Source organism: Schistocerca cancellata, chromosome 2 (assembly GCF_023864275.1).
Source record: "Schistocerca cancellata isolate TAMUIC-IGC-003103 chromosome 2, iqSchCanc2.1, whole genome shotgun sequence".
NCBI lineage: Eukaryota > Metazoa > Arthropoda > Insecta > Orthoptera > Acrididae > Schistocerca > Schistocerca cancellata.
Genome location: NC_064627.1, coordinates 588,910,587 through 588,932,869, shown reverse-complemented (window position 1 = coordinate 588,932,869; position 22,283 = coordinate 588,910,587). Strand labels below are relative to the sequence as shown.

The 22,283-nt window shown below is 40.8% G+C and overlaps 1 protein-coding gene across 5 annotated transcripts in view; it reads left to right on the top strand.

Annotated features, from left to right (window-relative positions):
• The window catches only part of LOC126162216 (delta(3,5)-Delta(2,4)-dienoyl-CoA isomerase, mitochondrial), a 72,020-nt gene that overhangs the window by 49,507 nt on the left and 230 nt on the right, over positions 1 to 22,283 (top strand). For all 5 annotated transcript variants that reach the window (XM_049918564.1, XM_049918561.1, XM_049918563.1 and 2 more), the window contains exons 6-7: positions 1,916 to 2,069; positions 8,836 to 8,962. In XM_049918564.1, the coding sequence (XP_049774521.1) occupies positions 1,916 to 2,069; positions 8,836 to 8,962 (281 nt within the window). The remainder of the gene's footprint in view (positions 1 to 1,915; positions 2,070 to 8,835; positions 8,963 to 22,283) is intronic.

Genomic DNA, 22,283 nt, shown 5'->3' with positions numbered 1-22,283 from the left:
GCCATCTTTATGCTGGTTTAGTGGAGATTCACTGTACACAGATCATGTAAAACAGCCATTCCTATATTTACTGTAGAGTCCACAAAGTCTGTGTAGTTTACTGTTCAGTTTTGTTAAAACTAAAAGTATACTTTTAGTGCATTTCACCTAGCTCCATAAAAGCACAGCTTGCAGTTGCAAAATTCCTTGTGCCACAGTCTGAATAGAGAATGTAACAGTATTATAAATATTACTTCTACTGTACTTCTGTATGTGGCATTTTTGAACAGTAAAACTGACTTCATGTATTGGTTAACTGAAGATAATAAATTACCATGTTACCACGGTTTGAAACCAAGTTAGGCGGCGTACCTGGAATGCATTTTGGAGGAGTGGGGTTTAGGTTCTCATCTGGTGACCATCCAGATGTAGTTTTTCTTCGGCCCTGCCGTCTATTTTGAGCATATTTCATGATGGTTTCAGTTAAGAAGGCTGTGGCTAATTTCTTGCCCTATCAGTCCTCACTCAGAACTTGTGCTTGGCTTCTAATGAGGTCATCATTGAGAGCTCATAAAATCTTAATAGTCAATCCTTTTATCTGTTCAAAGCACAAACATAACAGATATTGCAGTTGAATAGGGTCAAGTTTTACACTTCTATAGTAAGTGTTATTCTTAGATCAGGAAAGAAATCATTTCTGCAAAGGCTTTTCAGTTAAAGTAAATATTTGTATTTGAGCTTGCTGTTTGATCAGTTAGTACACCAGTTGTTGTTGTTGTTGTTGTGGTCTTCAGTCCTGAGACTGGTTTGATGCAGCTCTCCATGCTACTCTATCCTGTGCAAGCTTCTTCATCTCCCAGTATCTACTGCAATCTACATCCTTCTGAATCTGCTTAGTGTATTCATCTCTTGGTCTCCCTCTACGATTTTTACCCTCCACACTGCCCTCCAATGCTAAATTTGTGATCCCTTGATGCCTCAAAACATGTCCTACCAACCAATCCCTTCTTCTAGTCAAGTTGTGCCACAAACTTCTCTTCTCCCCAATCCTATTCAATACCTCCGCATTAGTTACATGATCTACCCACCTTATCTACACCAGTAGATCTATATTATGTAGCCACAGTCACTACAGTTGCCTAGGTTTTCTTTTGTTGGTGAATGTCTTGTGAATCTACAAGTTTATAATTGTCACCTACTTTCATGCACATAAATAAGCAGAAACTCTCATTGAACACCAAATTTCATGAATGATTTTTAAAACATAAATATAGTGATTTTAACACATTAATGGAAAGTCCTGGTAGAATCTATCAAAAATAATTCATTCTAAAGCTAGTAAAGATTTAAGTCTACCTGTTGACGACTCAGTGCTTCTACTATTCAGTAAGTTGTTATCTACATCTACATGGTTACTCTGCAATTCACATTTAAGTGCCTGGCAGAGGGTTCATCGAACCATTTTTGTACTACTTCTCTACCATTCCACTTTCGAATGGCGCGTGGGAAAAAGGAACACCTAAATCTTTCCGTTTGGGCCCTGATTTCTCTTATTTTATTAGGATGATCATTTCTCCCCATGTAGGTGGGTGTCAAACAAATATTTTCACATTCAGAAGAGAAAGTTGGTGATTGAAATTTCATAAATAGATCACACCACAAAGGAAACCGCCTTTGCTCCTAATTTATTTACAAAACATACAATTTTGGTTCTAATATTTTAAGGCCTATTATCATGAGGGGCATAACTGTCACTGCTTACTCTCATAGCAATGAATTTCATATTTCTTAATTTGTGTGTACAGAAAGTATGCCAGATGAGAAAAGTCTTGCATTTAATGTCACATTTAAAGATAGTTAATGTAATTTGTGATATGGTATTTAGTAACTGTGTGTTTTTTTTTTATGAAATTCTGATTTGGTGGGATGGTTGCAGGATTGGCTGCAGATGTTGGTGTTCTGCAGAGGCTTCCAAAAGTGACTGGAAATGATAGCTTATGTCGAGAATTGTCTTACACAGCACGTAAACTTTTGTCATCAGAAGCAAAAGAGTTTGGACTTCTCAGCAAAGTTTTTGATGATAAAGAAAGGTAAGTTGGATGCTGATGGGTATGTTAGATATGGATTGTTAAAACTTAAATTTGTTATTTTCCACATTATTGCATTAGATTTTTTCAGTTCAACAGCAGACTGCTTGCTGTAATTCCCAAAAAGTAAATTATATTTATAACGTATTTAATGTTAACAAAAGAATTTTGGCAAAATCGTAGTGAGACTGTTACTAGTGGAAATGTGTTCAAATTTCATCTGATTATCTCCATTTGAGTTTTTCACTACAAATAAATGATGGGAAATTTCCTCAGACCAAGTGAAGGGGGAATTGTTCTTAAAGAGAACTGTTCTTAATCGAACTTAGTTATAACATACTTTTAAGGATCCTACTGCGTGAGAGATAAAGTACTAACAAAAGAAAAGAACAGAAACCATGTTTTTGAGGTGGCTTGTGCAGTAAAGAACATAATTTAAAAACCATTTTATTAAGCAATAAGCTCATGTTGTTGGTGGTGGTTTTGTATTATTATTAAATACACTTGTTTCCTGCAAGTAAAATATCACAATGTGCAGTAGTAATTCCTGAGGTAGAAGTGCTGCTGGTATTAAAAAATAAAACCAGTCATGCTTATTTCAGTAAACTCTGGTACACTTTTCTTATTTTACCTTACAGTGCTGATCACTATGCATATTCGTGAAGTTGTCCATAGATGTATTCTCAAAGATTGACAAAGATTTAGTTAGAAATAACTACATTAGAAAACATTTTAACTGTTCTTGCAGGTATCGTGCCTCCCTCTTCTCCCAATTATGGGCATTTTTAACATAAAATGAGCAAAGAGAGATTCTTTATGAGACAGAATTAATACATGAGATGGAGAACATCTAAAGAAGATAAGTGCAGTTTATCACTGTTTCATTTAGAAAATGTCCAAGTGTCACTGAGACGCTCTTCACTCTCCAGTGACAGATGTTACAAGAGAGACATTGTGCATCATGAAGAGGATTATTCTCAAAAATCTGGGAATGCACATTCAAAGCAATGTATTACCACACAGTCCAGTCATGTTAATGTGATCACCAGTCAAAAGGCTAAATAGCCTCCTTCTGCAGTGTGAGATGTGCAGGAAGAGTGTCAATGAGTTTGTGGAAGTTACTGACAGGGATGTGGAGCCATGCTGACTTCGGTGCTGTGGCTAGCTGCACTAGGCTCCTTGATAGAGGATCTCTGGTGCAACAACCCAATCAAGGTGGTTCCATAGATTCTCAATTGGGTTTAAATCTGGACAGTTTGATTGTCTTGAAGTATGGTAAACTCACTCTTATGCTCTTTGAATCATGTACACACACTGTGAGCTGTGTACCATGTTGCGTTGTCCTTCTGGTAGATGCCATCATGTCAAAGAAAAACAAATTGCTTGTAGGGGTGGATATGGTCCCCACAGAGAGATGCATACTTGTGTTGATCCATTGTGCCTTCCAGAATGATGAGATAACCTGGAGGATGCCATGAAAACATTCCCCGCCCCATAATGCTCCCTCCTCCAGCCTAAGTCTTTGCTTTCAGACATACACACCAATGGCCATCTGTCTGATGGTGCATACAATGTAATTCATCTAAAAAAGGCCACCTGTCGCCACTCAGTGGATGTTCAGTTGTGGTACTGGCATGTGAAGTTCTGCCTTCGCCACCAATGAACAGCAGTTAGCATGAGTGCTTGAATCTGGTGCCTGTTTGGAGGCCTGTATGCAGGAACGTTCGTCGAACAGTCATTGAGGAGAGTTAGTTTTGGATACCATCATTTCGCCGTGTATGGTATACTTTAACCACTGGGGCATGTAAACAGTTTACAAACATAGCCGTTTCAGAACTGCTTCCACTCTTTGCCTGTCAGCCAATGTTCTTCCATTTTGGAGTCAGGTAATTCACTTGTTTCTGCATTATGACAATGACTTGCACTGTTTTCTGCACCCCCCGCCCCCCTCCCATTGCCCCCACCCAAATGCTTTACATACTCTCCACTGCCAGTGCTGCCACATGCTGTCCGTGACTCGTTATTGCACATTGACGTCGAAAATAGGCAGAGGTCACTCTCAGATGTGATATCCACATGTGCAAAGGAATAAATATGACCCTTATGTGGGTTTTGTCACTGTGCCATCATACAGTACGTTAAAATAAGTTAGTGCAACTGTTTGAAATGACAATACACATTATGTTGTTAGCTTCTTAAAATCAAATGGAACTTTAGTTTACTCTTATACAATCAATCTCATTTACGATGATAACCACACCATGTTTATTTTAGTTTCAAATAGTTACACTACTGCATTTTAATCTGTTGTTTCGTGGCACCGCGTTCAACATACACTTTCTCTTTTTCAAACTTACTCTTCATATTTCCTTGTAACAGTGTTTCTTTTTCCTGTTCTTGTTATTTCCTCAGCCATTTTCTCCTTATCTTCACAGTACTGCTTTTATCTGACATGAGCTATACATGCCAATTGAAGTTCCCGAGTAATAATTACAAAGTGAGCCTTCCTCTCACATAAATTAACCACAGCATCTCTTACAGTCAAATGAGAATCCAATGTTCTTTCACACATATTTGTGGTGCTTTCATTTTAAGATGTTCCCTAAAAAAGAGAATCCTCTTACTACACCCTCACTGCCAAGCGAAACTGCAAGTGCATTATTCACAATTTTTGTGACAGTAGGGAATATGTCTTTGCAAAAAAATTACTCCAGTAAACGTTCACTGGGTTCTTGTCACTACCTGATCTTTCTTGTGATATGAATAGTTTCTCTTTCTTTTAATGCCAGTAATTTCCATTCATCAACTAGCACATACTCACTGTACTCAGTTGGAAGAATGTCACTGTTTCTTCTTGCACTCTCATTGCAAGATGCAAACATCAAAGATAGTACACACAGGTTTATCCAAAGAAGACTTGACCAAACTGTGTGTACGAGCAGATACAAAGTGCTTTCTAGCCTGCAGGGAGTTACGGCATCTTTCTTGTACGCTTAGTTTCACCTTCTATAATTTCAAGTATTATGTTTTTTTATGTTTTTTTTTTTTTTTTTTTTTTTTTTTTTTTTTTTTTTTTTTTTTAAATGGCAAGTACTACTTACCCAAAATGCCCCAGACTCAGTGGAGCAGCAATAAAACAAAATTGATTTGAGTGTGTTCTTCTGAATTGTGGGAGTTCATTGCAGATTAGTTACATTAAAAGATCTCTCTTCTGAAAAAAACCAGTGGGTCATGAACATGTGTTAGCCTTGGACAAGCAAAGATAATTTGTGTTTTGGTAGTTGTGTCTTTTAATAGTTTAACAATATTCTTGTATTGCAAAGAACTCAGCTTGCTTTTGTGCTGTGGCATGAACTGAAGAAGGTATTTTTCTGCAGATAACCAACAGTCTTAGTCTCTCTCCAGCTAGTCCTAATGTCAAGCATCTAGAGGAAACATGTTTCATAAAACAATGACCTGGGAGTTTCATGTCTGATTGTATTTTTCAAAATTTTCCCAATGAGATGTTTGGCCATCAAAAAAATTAAAGAGAAACATTATATCTGAAGCATTTTCACCAAAGCGTTATCTTTTTTGGAATGTATTATGGATCATATGTATGTTATATGTTCCAACATCAGTTTTATGTTTTCTTCCTAACAGGCTCAGAGAGCCATTCATAATATGATAAACAGTTTTGTTAACATTGGGTCCATCACCATCCATCACCAACAGCTTTGAATGAGAAAGCTGTGCATTATGCAAAGCTTAATTTAACTCAGAGTAAATATCACTAACAGTGGCATTGGCAGTGAAGAAAGTCTGTAGATATTTTGATATAATCATTTGTTTGGAATCAGACCAGTATATACCTACAGTTTGAAGCCATTTATTTGAAGCCGCCCTTGCATTATCCTCAAAACTCCTCCAATATCATTCATCAACTGCTGCTTAAAATATGCACTAAAGCATCACATATTAAATATGTTGCCTTTGTTCTTGAACTGTTGAACTCAGAAGAACCGCTTCCAGGAAACACTGCCTCAAAGGTTTCTTTGACATGTGCACAAGCTAGGTGAACAGCAGAGTTCCCTCCAGTCATTTTCAGACACCAGAATGAATTTATCCCTGAAGCAGCTTGTCTAGCAGAATTAAGATGAATCGAAAGTGTAGCTCCCAGAGATGAAATTACACCATCAGTGCTACAACCATGACACACTGAAGACAAATGCAATTGTGAAAAACTCTGTTTCCCTTTACACTGTTCTCTGTGCTTCTGAGTTGAAGCATACTGCTGAGCAGCACTGAAGCCAATAGTAATTTTTGTCAACTTCAAAAGGGAAAAAATAACTCCGTTGTGTACGAAGGATTACGATAACTCCGTTGTGTACGAAGGATTACAGATAAGTAGTAGTCTTGTGTAGAAATTACTTATTACTTCTTCAAGGAAATATATAGTTGCTACGCAAGTGGATTTTTCTTAAGAAGCCATTTTGGTTCTAAACAATTGTGTTGTGTTGTCTTTGTTCAGAATGTTTATGATTGAGCTGTAGATCAGCTTTTCTGTTATGTTGGAGGAGATGGATAGAACAGAGACTGTCTTTAAATTTTGTACTGTTTATCACCTTTCTCAGGAACTGCGACTATTAAGCTGCACTCAGTCTTTCAGGAAAGTTATGTGTTTAAAATACCTTATTAAATGCAGCAGGAAAAGGTTTCTTGAATACATTTTACTCAGTCAACTGAGGAGAAATAATCATTGAAACGATTTGTAATTTCACAGTGATCATGTTTTAAGTTCCCATCCAGTGAATGTTGAAGTAACTGTAGTATTTGTTTCTTACATTTTTAAAGCTATTTGTTATAGCTAGGTGGTATATGCACTTTGGCGAATGGTAATGTATAGTTGCTTCTAATTTTAGTTATCAACCTTTATAGTATTCGCAATAATCATTGAAAAAAGCTTTATTTATGTTTTTTACTATATTTTGCATTGTTATTAGAATTATTGTAATTCATCTAGCAGCTATCATTATTGATCTAGCTACTTTTACTTGTATATTTTGCAACAAAAGCTTTCTTGGCCACTGAGCAAGTGATACTGAAACATTAACAGCACCAGGAATCAGTGGCAAATCAATCATATGTAGAACGTGTTGTTAAACACACATTCTTGAGGCCACTGACATTATCGATATAGTTTAGTCTTTTACATACATACTATTTCCATTTGTGTTTCCTTGGGGATCCAAATGAAGGCAAGCTGGATAGTAATCAGAAATGCCAAGCTCAAGGGTAGAGTCAACACAGAAAAAATTGGTAATGCTTGTAGTGTCATCTGTTTCCATGGTTGATTCATCAGTTGACCAAATTCACTTATTACCAGATCTTACTTTTTTCTAGTACATAATTTGTCAGCACATTGATATTTATTTCTCCAGTAATTCAATGTTTGCTACAGTATTTCTTGCCTATGGAAAGTAGCATTTCTGTAACTTCAGTTAGGAAGCTTTCAAAATTGCTCCAGTCAGTTTGTTCACATCAGTAGTTACTAAACATTCATTTTTTCCATTTTAAATTTGTTTGCCACTACCTGGTTTGTTTTTTAGACTGAAAGCAGTATAGAATGTCATGGACACATTTTCAAATACTAAACCATGTCATCGTGTTGCCAGTATTCAGGTATGACTACTACGTCTTGTTTAAATATATAACACTATGCTTATTATTTAAGTTTGTTGAATTACATTGGGTGATTCTATGCTACCATTATGTCACAGTTATTGAGAGATAAACATCAAATGCTTTTAAGGTGATAATTAATTTTCAATGCTTCATTATTTATGGCACACAGCTGTACCAGATTGTATCTATGTGGATTATTTACAATAATTATTTTCTTGTGTGCTAATTCACCAGAAGTATTTATCAGTCTACTGATAGCGTGCTTGAATCCTGGAAACAATGCATGAATTTCCTATTATGACCAGTCAGTCATTTGAAGGCAAGGTTTACATTATCTTGCACATAAGGCTTCATAATTGTAGTAACTCAGTTTTGTAAAATTGTCCTAACATATTTTCCGAACTTAATATTGTCTTGATTGGTATAGTGGAATATTCATTATTTCTTAAATAAGGTGATTTTATATTTGCCCTTTTCTGATAAGGGTGCAATGTGCAATGTTTCACCTAGCCCACAATTATCCTTTTTATGGATTGTGGCCAAATGACAGCTGATAATCACTGGGGCCTGGTTAATGTTCAGAGGTAGAACTCATTCTTGTAGAAGTAAACTTGAAACAAATCCACATATTTGTATTATTATTAGTAATTTATTCACCTAACCATCATTTTACAATTATAAAAATTTGTCATCTTATACAAGGAAAATATAAGAAACATCTTTAGTGACAAGAGTACAGGGCAGGTGGTCAGCTCTGGGCTTATTGAAGGAACCATCCCAGCATTTACCTGAAATATTTAAGAAAACTAAATCAGGATGGCTGCACGGGCCATGAGACTCTGTCCTCCCAAATCTGAGGCAGCATCTTAACAAATGCACTACCTCATTCGGTTATACCAACATACATTTCTTGTATGTTTATACATACTTGGAACAAGTTTGCTTAATCTTGATTGTGAATATTAAAGGGTACATTCCCTCAACAGAATCACAGTAAAATTATTTGCATTTTGTAAGATAAGAACATCATTATTGAATATAGCACAAGTTATTTGCATTTTGTAAGATAAGAACATCATTATTGAATATGGCACTATTGTTTCAGTATGATGAAAGAGGCATTTTCTGTGGCTGCCTCTATAGCTTCGCACAGTCCTGTTGCTGTCCAAGGTACTAAGAAAAATTTGGTATTTTCAAGAGATCACACAGTACAGGAAGGGCTGGACAATATTGTAAGTACAGGCAATCTGGTGATTTTTCAATGGCATAGTGTCTCTCTCTGCTCTGCTCTGCTCTGGATTATTGATGATAAATTCTATTATTGAATATACATACTGAAAAGCTTTCATCAATATGTGCACAAAAACGTTGTAGCATTTACCCCATTCACTGACTCATGTTTTTCCCTGAAGTTGAGGGATAGTACCTCTTCAGAGTAAGATTTAAAAAAGATTTAGGATGAAAGTTAAAAATAAATTCAAGGCTAGAAAGAAGCACTGACCAGGTGGAAGTCAAAAATGTAGATTGATAATTTATGTACAAATAGATAAATCAGATTAAATTAAGTAAAAAGTTCTCCATCTTGGAAAGCTAAGGTTACACAGTAATAGACAAAAGTGTAAATTACTTAACAAAGACAGGTGTGCAAACAGCAGAAAGTATTGCAGATACAAAGTCAACCAAAACAAATAAAATCTCAAATGGAACAATGCAAATGCAACTGTTAAAGAGAAGGCAAGGGATTCTAGCAAATGATTATAGAAGATGATGGAATATACAAAATGAAACATAACTATTGGGAAATGTCTCAGGGAACATGAGAAATATAATGAATATCAGTAAGAGAAACATTTGAAAACAGTAATAGTGAGAAGAAAACAAAACAATTGATGTTGATTATTAGTCGACCACAATATTATTGTTCCTGTTAGAGAGGCAAGGGATTCTAGCAAATGATTATAGAAGATGATGGAATATACAAAATGAAACATAACTATTGGGAAATGTCTCAGAGAACATGATAAATATAATGAATATCAGTAAGAGAAACATTTGAAAACAGTAATAGTGAGAAGAAAACAAAACAATTGATGTTGATTATTAGTCGACCACAATATTATTGTTCCTGTTAGAGAGGCCCCTTCAGTTGGCTTACCATAAGTTTTTATTGTGATATTTCATGAGAACACACTGAACCACTTGATAGTACATGTACAACTATCTTGAAATCACCCACAGTGCACAACTATCTTGAAATCACTCACAGTGCAATGTGTTTTCCTTAGTCAACGTTGTAATTATTTGTGTAATGTCACTGTGTGTCTAAAATATTGTGGGCGGATAGTAGACACCATATTACATCAGTTAAAATGAAGGTTAGCACTGTTATTAGAAGAAAAGAGAGGAAATTATCCAAGGATGCCACGATCCTCTATAGCATTTGAACATGTCAAATGAAGAATCGAAGACAGACAGGTATTGTAGTATATGCCATGTTAGGCCCTGTCTTATCTCTGGAGGTTGTTTGTCAACTGAAGAGGTGCTGAGCTGTTTATCACCAAGCCTCCTGCAGCATCTGGGAGTGCAAGCTGTGCCAATAAATTGCACACAGTTTGCAGTAAACAGCACTGCAGTTGCTGGTCCTAGTTGTGTCTGTGTGGTCACATGTCCACATGAGCATCTCACCTGTTTTCCTCCACTGATGGGTACTTGAGTCACTGTTCTTGATGACCAGTTCAGGTCTGGGCACCAGGTCAACCACCAGTTGCCCTCAAGACTACACTTTGGACCACAGTGCCCCCCATCGCTGCTAACCATCTCGCACTTTACCAGAATCACAGCTGCTGTGGAAGGTCCTACTTTGCCTTCATGTGGATCACAGCCACTGGATTCTCTTCAGCCACTCGACTTTCTTCAGCCACTCTGGAAGGCCCAGTTTCGCTCACAAGTTCATGGCCTCATGGGACAGTGTTGCTACAAATCCATGGCTCCTCTCTGCTGAACTGCTACTGATGATCATGGACTTTATCATAGAGGTCACTTGCTACATACCGTCGTAGGACATTCAGTTGTATTTATTTGGGGAACTTTGCCCTTTAAAGCTGTACTGAAATTAATTCATCATCAATAAACAGACTTTGTCCCTGTAACATGTGCAGATCAATGACTATCTTGGTACACCATTCGGTCAAAGGTAGTTCAAGTGGCAATGATGATTACGGTTTCATGGTTCATTGCTCTTCCCTCGTTCGCCATACGCTTCAACTGGTGACCACAATACAGGTTTCGTGATACCTGTGACATTTATAGTTTGTGTGAATTCTCAGTACACCACTTACTTATAGTTTGCTGGCTGCGGTGCCAGCTTCTGGTCTCATCTGTCACCCAGCTGCCTCCCCTTTGCTATGCTGAGCTTGATGCTGCCATGCCACGTTGCATTTTGCGTGGACGATGCAGCCATGGCCAGCCCATGTTCTGTGAGTTGAGGTGCTATCAGGTGTTTGTGTTTCTTGAGGTGTCTTCATTAATTTTTGCTGGAACAAGGCTTTGTTCTTTCTCACTTGTTTGATTTTGCTAGTATATTAGTTCGTCTTGATAGGGCAGCATTTTCTTGTTCTTCTGTTGCGATTCTGTATTTGATTCCTATTTCAGCGCGAGTGTATCCAACCATCTACCGGACCAGGAATGTTGATGCCTTACTATAGTGGGACTGTGTCAACCCATTTACTCGGTGTGGACTGATCACTTCCTGGATTCAGTACCTGTGTTCAGTTGTACCGTTGTTTTGATTCTGGTCCCCCCCCCCCCCCCCTTCGATATATGTACATGTTGTTTCTCAGCAGAAGTTTCCTCTTCTGCATAGTTTGATCAGTCCATTCATGTGTTTTTCTAATGGACATTCTCTTACTTACTGTTTTAAATTTATGAATTTCTAATTTTTCTGTGTTCAGTCAGATTCTCGTTCATTTGCAGTGCATTCTCAATGGGAGCTATCATTGCTGACAGCCCTCCAGTTCTGGGGTCAGGCAGTTCCTTGTTGCCTTCAGCCCTTTTATTCAGGGGCAGATAAATTCAGTAAATGCTGCAAAGCATCATTCGCCTCTGTTAGGCTCTCCAGTTTTTCCACAGTGTTTGGACAGGGCATCCTGGAGTTATGCGTGTGGCAAGCTGGGCCTCATGCCATCAAGTGTGATTATGATGTTTTCATGCCATACAGCACTCTGTTGTTATTCCCAGAATTCCACAGACAATGACTCACTCATTGTTGGCCCATTCGGTGTTAGTCCAATCATCATTGGCCAACCTTGTCTGCTTTTTCATCTCTGCAGGGGACTCTCATCCCTTGTGTGGGTACGTGCTTTGCCGGAGTGCCACCCCTTGAAGCACTACTTCCCGTTCTGTACTTGCAAGACTGTGCTTCTACTATTCTTTTTTTCCACTCTGTCTTCCCACTGTATGGTTGTCTTGGTGCCAATTGTGCTTGGATCTGGTTTGTAATTTTGGACAAATTTTCTTACCTTCCAGCATTCTAGAACTCTTCATTCTTAACTATTTGGTCCCCTTGTTGGGTTTGATTTGCTATTCCTTTTCTCAATTTTACAGAACTACAGATTGTGCTGGGGAGGTCGCCCCTTTGGAGACATTCTGTCTTTGCACCCTTCCTTTCTTATGAAGGTAGTAAACTCAAACCTGGCATAGTAGCCATTCTGTTATGGAGGGGTCATAAAATAACTGCACAGTGTGACCATGCAGGGATTGCGCTGTTGATGCCTGAGCTGGAAACTCCCCATGAAAGCCAAGGAGTATGTACCCATGGGGAGAGCCCCTGTTCAGATGGGACCTACCGTGATAGAAGATTAATACATGAAATGAATTAAACTTTCTTCTGTTAGTGGCTGCAAGGCCCCAGCTGTCTTTTCAAATGGGAAAGATTATTAAAATTCAGAGAGGTACAATCCGATGATGTTTCCTTCCCTCAGTACACTGTGGAAAGAGGGACAGGCCAAATTTATGGGAGCAAAACGTGTCCCCCCAATACTTGGTAAATATTCAGATTTATGGGGGTAATTTTAATTTGATGAAACAATTTCATTTTGTCAAAAACACTTAAGACAGATTTGGGAAGGTTGATCTGTGGGGAAAATGCAAAATTATTCATTATTAATTAAAACTTTCTCTGCTGCTCAATCTACAGCTCTTCAGGCATGTGATCATGTGATCATGTACCTCTGACCATTGCCCCACATAAAACTTTGAACATGGTCCGGGGAATCATCTTACACACTCCAGATAGATGAGGAGCTCTGGACTAATCTCCAGCAGTGAGGCGTACATTTTATATGATGTGTACAAAAAGGACCCAAGGATAACTGTATGGACGTGGATGCCTTTGAAGGAAATGTCCCCCATAAAAGGATAAGACCAAGGTGTACAGGTGTGACTGTGAAACCACGCCTATGAAGTGCTTCAGATGTTTACGCTTTGGACATACGTTGTCCCTACGCTTGGTGGACCCAAAATGTGGCAACTGTGGATTATCACTCCATGAAGGAACCCCTTGTGAATATCCTCCTTTGTGTGTCAACTGCACGGAACACCACCCTCCTCATTCGCCAGTTTGCCCAGATTCAAGAAAGAACAAAAGATCCAGGAATACAAATCTATTGGCTGCCTGTCATATACTGAAGCACAGAAGGGATTAAATGCCTACACCTTGTGGATATGATGATTAAGTTCCCTAAGATCACGACCATTGCTGCCCCCTCTCCCCCAACCTTCCCCAAACTAAATCTTGCACCACCCTTCTCTGCTGTGGTTCCTGCAGTAACTTCTTTGGGAACCACTTCCTGCACCTAGCCAGAGAAGCATTTTCATACTTTGGCATCTACCAGTGACAGGGCTCCTTCTCCCTGGCAACCCCCAGACTGCAAGCCCAAAGCCAAACAAGGGCTTCTGGTGCCCCTGGAGACACCAGATTCCCCACTCCCATGCAGATACTGAGCCTATGTTTGTGGATGTGGTTCCATCCCCATTTGGTGACAGGAAGTAATCCTGCATTGTGAACAGTCCTCCTAGCCCTGTCACACCTAACCTGGCGACCAGTCACATGGTCATTCATTGGAATTGTAATGGGTGCTACTGTTCTGTCATCTTCTGCAGTTTGCATTGCTTTACAAGTAATGAACTTCACTGATGACCATTCTCCAACAGTCAGTGTCTATTGTATGTTCTGTTGGAACTGTGCTGGTCCAAAGGGGGCATCTGGAAGGGTCTGTACTGTGGTTCATAAAGATGTACTCGGTGAATGGATTCCTCTTTTTGCCTCGTTGGAGGCAGTGGTGAAGGGGGTGTAAATGACCTCAGCGATTACCATTTGCTGTGTTCATCTACCTCCAGACAGGCCACTTACATTGAATTGACCACATTAATTCAACAATCCCCCCCCCCAGCACCATTTTTCTCCTGATTAGGACTTCAACACACACCACCCCCCTGTGGGGGAATACCATTTCTTCTGACAGCAACCTTCCAATTGGCCAGCTTCTTACAGACCGTGATCTGTTCCTCCTAAGTTCAGGTTCTTCTATCCCCGTCTATGCTGCCCATCACATCTTTTCAGCTATTGATTTAATGATGTCTTCCCTTAATCTTGTCACTTCACTACATTGGTCACTACGTGATGACCCTTGTAGCAGTGACCACTTTCTCGTAATCTTGATGTTTCCGTTCCATTGCTGGACCAACTGACTACCATGTTGTGCACTTCACAGAGTAAACTGGTCTTTGTATGCCTCTGCTGTTACATTTGCCAACTCTGTTGGATTGTATTGATGAGGTTGTGCAAGGCATCTCAGATGTGGTCATCTACACTTCTGTAACTTCTATTCTCATTTTTAATGTCTCCATCCTCCTACTACTCCTCCTCCTCCTGCTCCCCCTCACACACCCACCCACCCACCATAATGGTTGGTTGGTGCCATGGAGATTTCATTAGCTGTTGTGGATTGCCGATGAGCCCTGCTGTGATTCAAACAACATCCTCCGCCAATAAATCATAGTACTTGTAAGCGACTTTGTGCTAAGGCTCGCTGTCTAATCGAACACAATAAGAAGGAATGCTGGGAGTGCTGCGTCTCCTCCCAGGGGATGTATGCCCCCTTCATCTCAGGTGTGGGCCAAGCTCTGTGGTCTTATGGGCCACCAACGATCAACATTTGTTCTGGTTCTTGTCCCACAGGGTGGCCTTTGTGCCAGCTCATTGGTTTTTGTGGAACATCTTGTGACCCACTTTGTTATAGCAGTGGCATAGTTTTTCTATCTGGCCTCCTTTCTACTGCAGAAAGCCCTTACCTCATCCCATGGCATAAGCCCTGGGATCCAACACCTGGATATTCCCCAAAAGTACTACTTCCTCAGGCTCTTCAGTTGCCATTGGCTCAAAGATGCCTTCCCCTTGTAGCGATGAGATAGCATAATTGTCCCAATCTTTAATGCAGGCAAGAACCTAATGTCTCTCAACAGTTACTGGCTGATTAGCCTGACCAATGTACTCTGTAAGCCCCTCGGAAGAATAGTTGCCCGCAGATTATGCTGGGTTCTCGAATATTGGGGCCTATAGTCTGATTTAAAGTACTTGTCACTTGACAGGCAACGGGCTGCAGGGCTCCCGCCACCAATAAACCAATGGCAGCCGGCGCTGTCGGCTGCCACTGCGTTGCCACTTCGCTCTGCCGAGCTGACTAAGGCACTGTGCCAGCCAGTCCTCAGCGAGCCGTTGTAGACGTGCGGGTGAGAGATTTGAGTGACTTGTAGCTTCGCATGTTTACGATGTCTGATGGAAGCAGTCGCAAGAGAGGGAGGCCGAGGCTGCACACTCCTCGGAAACCTACAAAAAGTGGCGGACATGGCGTCGTTATACGCAGTCAGGCGCGTGAATACGTGTGTTCCTTAAGGTAGTATTTTGAGAGAGAGAGGGATGCAGGAGGGCCTCTCGTTCCTTTGGGTAAGGTGGTGGAGCGAACTGCAGCTGCTCTGCAAGTTAGCGAACGATCAGTAATAAGAATCTGCAAGGAGAAATTCATAAAAGAAGGCTCAAGTGACTCATCTAAATTGGAGACACCTGGGAAAAAGATATTGCAGCCTGGCGATGCCGCTTTCTTAGAGAATTACTGGGGACAAATTTTGATGATATCGTTTGGCTTGATGAAACGTGGGTGAATGCAGGACACAGTTTAAAAAAAAGGCTGGACAGACGGTACCATCAACGGAAGTATGGCAGCTCTGATAGGCAGAGGAAAAAGGATAATTGTAGCACATGCCGGAAATTCAAAATGTTTCATTCCAAATTGTCTGCTGCTATTCAGTTCAAATAAGACCTCCGAATACCACGAAGAGATGAACCACAATACTTTTGTGAAATGGTTTGAAGACTGTGTGCTCCAGAACTTAACAAAAAACTCTGTCATTGTAATGGATGACGCTCCTTATCATTCAGTAATACAAGACAAAGCACCCACAAAGGCAACGAGGAAAAACGACATTGTTAGCTGGTTACACAAACATAAGGTGCAGTTCGACAGTAATTTTACAAGGGCAGAATTATTAGAACTTGTATCGCAAAACAAGCCAAAGAACCCGATTTACATTGTGGATGAAGTAGCAAAAAATACGGGCATAAAGTGCTCAGATTGCCTCCTTACCATTGCCATTTCAACGCAATAGAGCTGATTTGGGCTCAGGTTAAGCGGCATATTGCTGCAGAAAATAAGAAATTTACATTAAGCGAAGTGGAACGCCTTTTGAAAGAGGCAGTTGAAATTGTGACATTGGAAGACTGGCAGAAGGTAGTACATCACGTGAAAGGAGTGATACAGGACGCATGGAACGATGAAAGTATCTTACAACAAAGTGTCGAAGACTTGATTATAGCCGGCCGCGGTGGCCGTGCGGTTCTAGGCGCTGCAGTCCGGAACCGCGGGACTGCTACGGTCGCAGGTTCGAATCCTGCCTCGGGCATGGATGTGTGTGATGTCCTTAGGTTAGTTAGGTTTAAGTAGTTCTAAGTTCTAGGGGACTGATGACCTAAGATGTTAAGTCCCATAGTGCTCAGAGCCATTTGAACTTGATTATATCTGTCAATACGAGCAGCGAGACTGATAGTTCCACTGACTCTGACTCTGAATTAAGCGGTGTTTTCGTATTGTCTGATTAGTGTGTAGTGTACTTACTGCCATTAAATAGTGTGTTTGTGAATTTATTTCGATTTATTCTTATTCTTGTTGTGAGACTAAGAAATACTGTTTGGCCAGCTCTCGTCATCTCCTTACGGTAAGTTGGACTGAATTTTAATTCTATTTCATTTTGTATATACACCAAGATGTTATTCAATGTGTGTAATAGTTTTCGAGATTTGCAATCTAAAGAAGAAAACTTTTCCGGACGCGAAAATTTCTCACACTTCAATAGTTAATGTAACAACGGCCCTAATTAAAATTAAGAAAAGATATTTGATTTTCTTATAGATACTACTGAGACCGATACTGTACGTAAATTTCAAAATATTTACATAATATTTATAGGAGATAGAGATTTTAAACGTCATACTTGTTTCGAGTTCAGTACTGATAGGGTTGCTTAAAAATGCTGTTTTCAGAAATTTATATACAAGAAACGTGATGCACTACGAAAACTTTTAAGGATTCTTTGCTGAGTGCATTATTTTGTTAATGAATGGAAAAAAATATTTTGTTGTGGCACCAATAGTTTTTCAGTAATGACGTGATAAGTTAGAAGCTGTTTGCGAAATCGAGAATGTAAATGGTTTCAAACAAATTAACGTAACTCTTGTCCTAATTAAAATTAAGAATAGATATTTGACAGATTGAGAGACATTGTAGAGATATAAATCATAGGGGGTTTGAAATTTTTTACTTACTTTTTGTGGAAGATACAGGCTTTAAAACGATTTTCTATCGCCGGGGGTAGCGATGCGCTGAGGCGGCAGCCTCCAGCGAGTGCTTGACGTGACAACGCCGCAACTTCGCAGCGCAAACGTCAAGTGACAACTAGTTTAAATCAGAGTATAGTGTCCTCCTATCAGTGTGATTTCCAGGAGAGACAATCCACAACCAAGCATATGCTTATGTTGGAAACAGCAATCCAACAGGCTTTTTCTAAATGCTGACACCTTCTCTCAGTCTTCTTTGATCTGCAAAGGTGTAAGATATTGCTTGGTGTCATCACATTTTATTCACCCTCCATGAATAGGGCTTTTGAGGCCTCCTACCAATTGTTATTCATTAGTTTTTATCCCACTGGTTGTTCCAAGATGGAGTCAGCATTTCAGTGCGTTCCTCACGGGTCCAGAGAACGGCATTCCAAATCGCTCTGTATTGTGTTATTATCTTCCTCATGCCATCAATAGGCTAGTGACCTCTGTTGGGCTGCTGGTCACCCCTGCGTTGCATGTCATTTATTTTTGCATTTGGTACAGCTCCCACTCAATAGCCTGTGCTGAATGCCAGCTCCAAAGTGCCATCTGGCACGCCTCCCATGAGCTCTTTCACGTGGTTTCAGGTCCCCCCCCCCCCCCCCCCCCCCTACAAAAATACAGGTCATTCCTGCCATTGTAGCATAGTCCATCCTAGTCTGGAACTCTTCTTAGGTACCCAACCCCTGAACATTGTAGTGCAGTCACTTTTCTTGGACCTCCTTTTTGATAAAAAGCTGACTTGGCTGCTCATATTCATCATGTGGAGACTAGATGCATGCATAAACTCAACACTCTGCTTCCTTACCTGAATATTTTGAGGTGCAGATTGTGCTACTCTTTACCTTCATTGACTGGACCGTGGTTTTGTCCTGATTGAACTACGGTTGCCAAGTTTATAGCATGGCAGCTCCTCCAGCTTTGAAACTGTTAGACCCAGTCCATTTGGCAATTCCCTGATTATCTGATGTCACATTCTCTTCACATACAAGGGGTGTTATCTTCCCGATTCCCTGCCCTCGAATGGGCTTACCAGTTGGAATGCAACTTGCTTCCTTCTGCCAAGTTCTCCATCTCCTCTCCCTGGACTGTGCTCCCTGTGTTTTTTTGTGTACTCCCCCTTGGATGGTGTCCAGACCATGGATTTGGACCGATCTCTTCCAAGGTCCTAAAGTCTCAGGTGCCCCTATGACCTTTATTGGAGTCTGTTATATCCTGTTCCTCAAGAGTTCCAGTATGCTACCATGTTTTACATCAGTGGCTCTAAAACTGTGTGTCAGACAGGATATGTTCATACATCTCCTGCCAGTATGGAATGCCATTTGCTGTAGGGAATGTGAGGTGTGTGTATGGCAGAACTGTCAATTGTTAGCAGAGCCCTCCATTTTATTAATGGGCCTCCATTGATGGTGTTTTAATTTGTTCTGTTTCAATGACAAGTCTCCAGGCTACTGACAGATCTATTCTTGCCACCCTTTGGTCTCCCACTATTCATGGCCTTGTTGACCTTCATCATGCTACCTGTTCAGTCTTCTTTCTCTGGGTCCCAAGTCATGTGGGTATCCTGGGGAATGAAATGGCCAACCATTTGGCTCCTTGTTCACTTCGCCACCCCCAGGTACGGATTTTTGGGTGCACGTGAGTGTGGTTGCATGTGTGATCTCTGCTCACTCGGAAATGGAACAACATCTAGTGGGCTACTTTTCCATCTAATAATTCTGCACTATCAAGGAGACTACTGCAGCATGGTGCTCTTTCTTTCGCTTCTCCTGAAAGGAATCCACAGTCCTGTGTTGTCTCCGCATCAGTCACTCCAGGTTAACCCATAGTTTTCTTTTTTTGTGTCACAAATCACCTTCATGTGGTTGTTGAGCCTTACAGACAATAAAATAAAAAAAATAAACAGTAGCTCATATGTTGGTGGAATGGCCCCCTTTTTTGGCCCTCCATCCTAAGTATAGATTTCGGACTCATTGCCTCCAACATTGGCACACAGTTCAAGGATGGTTGAATTGGTTCTTGGTTATCTCTGTGGAAGTGGTTTTTTCCCTCAGTTATAACATTCTAATCTACCCCCAAAGCAGGCCAAGGTCGTTGGGAATGGGGCATCTCCTGTTTTATGTCCTCTCTGCCACACCCAGTTGTTTATTCTGGGTGTCACAATTTGTTGAACAGTGGGCACTCCTGACTGTAATGGATCAAGAGCTCCAGGGACGCCCACCACTGTCTTCTCTATTTCCTTCATCTTACTTTTATTATTGACTGTACAACAGACGTCCATTACATTTTTAGCCTCCTCTTTTTTACTTTTATGAATCTCCCAACTAGATCAGAACATGTTCTTAGTGGATGTGTCTATTTGCAGATGCACCACTCATGAATCAAGGGACTAATGACCTTGTTGTTTGGTGCTTACGACCCCCCCCCCCCCCCCCCCCCACACATCAACTAGTCCTCTGGATCCCATCCCTGGCTGTTGCGGTGTTCTGTGCAGCCTCCTCCCGTCATCACCAGCCCTCACGATCCCTTGCCCTGCCTTCATTGCCACTGCTGCCATTGTTGTGGGCACCACTGCAGCTGACCATGTAGCATTCTCTGCAGTCATTGCTGGCCCTTTTGACACCATTTTTGGTGTCACCTCCTCAGCCATGCTTTCGTCCAGCCAGCCATCCCTGCTGCCAATGCTGATGCTGTTGTGTGCTCTTCTGAGCCTGGATTGCACTTTGTTGGACACTTCACCACCAGCACTACCTTCCTCACTGCCTACAGTGACCAGTTGTAGTCCCCTACACAGATACAGTGCACTTATTTCATCAGGTCAAATTTTTGGTTCATTGACTGATTGCCCTGATGTTTTGTTCCAATCTTCTCTGGTGGCTGCTAAGTGCCGCCTCCTGTTGGTGCTGCGATTCTCTGAGATGGTTGCACTATCACTCGTAAGGGGGTAGGAATGTAATACTTGCTGGGCGGGGCCCCTGCACGTACAGCTATCATGCTTGTGGAGATGCTTAGTAGGCCAGGTAAAGGCCGTGGATTAACTCTGGAGGTTGTTTACTGCCAAGCCTGCCACAGAGTCAGGGGCTGTAAGCCAAACCAGGTCACACTAAGCACTGCCACAATTGTAAGCACTTACAAGCAGTCACATGAAACTGCACCTGTGTTCCTCCACTGATGGGTGCTTAGGCTGCTGCTTGGCTCCTTGATGGCCATTTCAGCTCTAGGCTGACCAACAACTGCCATAACCAAGGCTTTGGACTGCAGTGCCTGCCGCTGTTTGTGTCTGGCAGACAGAGCCGTCTTGAACCTTTGCCGTGATCTTAGCCGTTGGGCACCCTTGTGCCCCTCTGGAAGGCCCCTTTCACTTTCACCTGGATCGCAGCCATTAGACTGCTCTCTGGAAGGCTCTGCTCCATCGGACCACCTCTTCAGTCGCCCATGAGCTCATTGGGACCGTGTCGCTATTTATTCATGGCATCTCCCTGATCATCACTACTGCTGACTGTCATGGATTTCATCACAGTAGCCACTCGCTACGCATTGTCATATGAGAAAATTCGGTTCCACTCATCTGTGGACCTTCATCATGTACAACTATACCCCAGACATTACTAAAAATAACAAGATGCTGGAAATAATACCATATGAGACATAGCGTTGCTCAGTAAGTAATCGAGAGATGCGTTACAGGGGTTATTAGAAGATACAAGAGGAAAAGAAAATAGACTATGGAACAGGTAAGTGGGAAATGTAATTAAGACTGCAGTCAAAATGAAATGGAGATTGGCAGGTAAAGTTCTCGGGTGATATGTGAGCCAAAGGGGTTCTTTGCTGGATTTCAAGGTATAAGAAAGACAGAGTTTATTACGTAATGGAATGTAGGTAGATGACATCAGAAAATGTGTAGGAGCAAAATGCATATTAATAGTTAAAGAGGATGTCTTAAAATTTAAAGATGATGATGCACAATAGGCAATCAATTTTGTCCCCTGGTTATAACTATGTAATCGATTCTGGGATTCCCGAGTTTAACTTTAGTTGATAGTGGTTTCTGTACTGGGAACTTTGCAGTCACTATAAACTCCATAATCTTAAATCATATTTTAGTTAATTGATGTGTTGCACTCCTTATACAGACACAAGAAATATGTTGGAGTAAAGGAAACCACACTCACCCAGTAAGAGAGGCAATAAGTAGGTCATCGACAGGCTAGCTTTTGGAGGAAATCCTTTACAGACTTGCACATTCTCTCTCTCTCTCTCTCTCTCTCTCTCTCTCTCTCTCTCTCTCTCTCTCTCTCACACACACACACACACACACACACACACACACACACATTGTGCTTATGCCAGCTGGACACACAGTCCTGATAATGGTACACAGGTGTGCATTTCTATGTGTATTTGTATTCTAGAGCACATCAAAGTATTTCTTCCAAAAGCTAGCAGAGTTTTCATTCTCTTTTGTGTGTGCCTCTCAATGATTCAACACTTCTGCTATTCAGTGAGTGGTCTCCTTTACCCATAAATATTTACATTTTGCCATAACTTTCCCACACATTTGTACA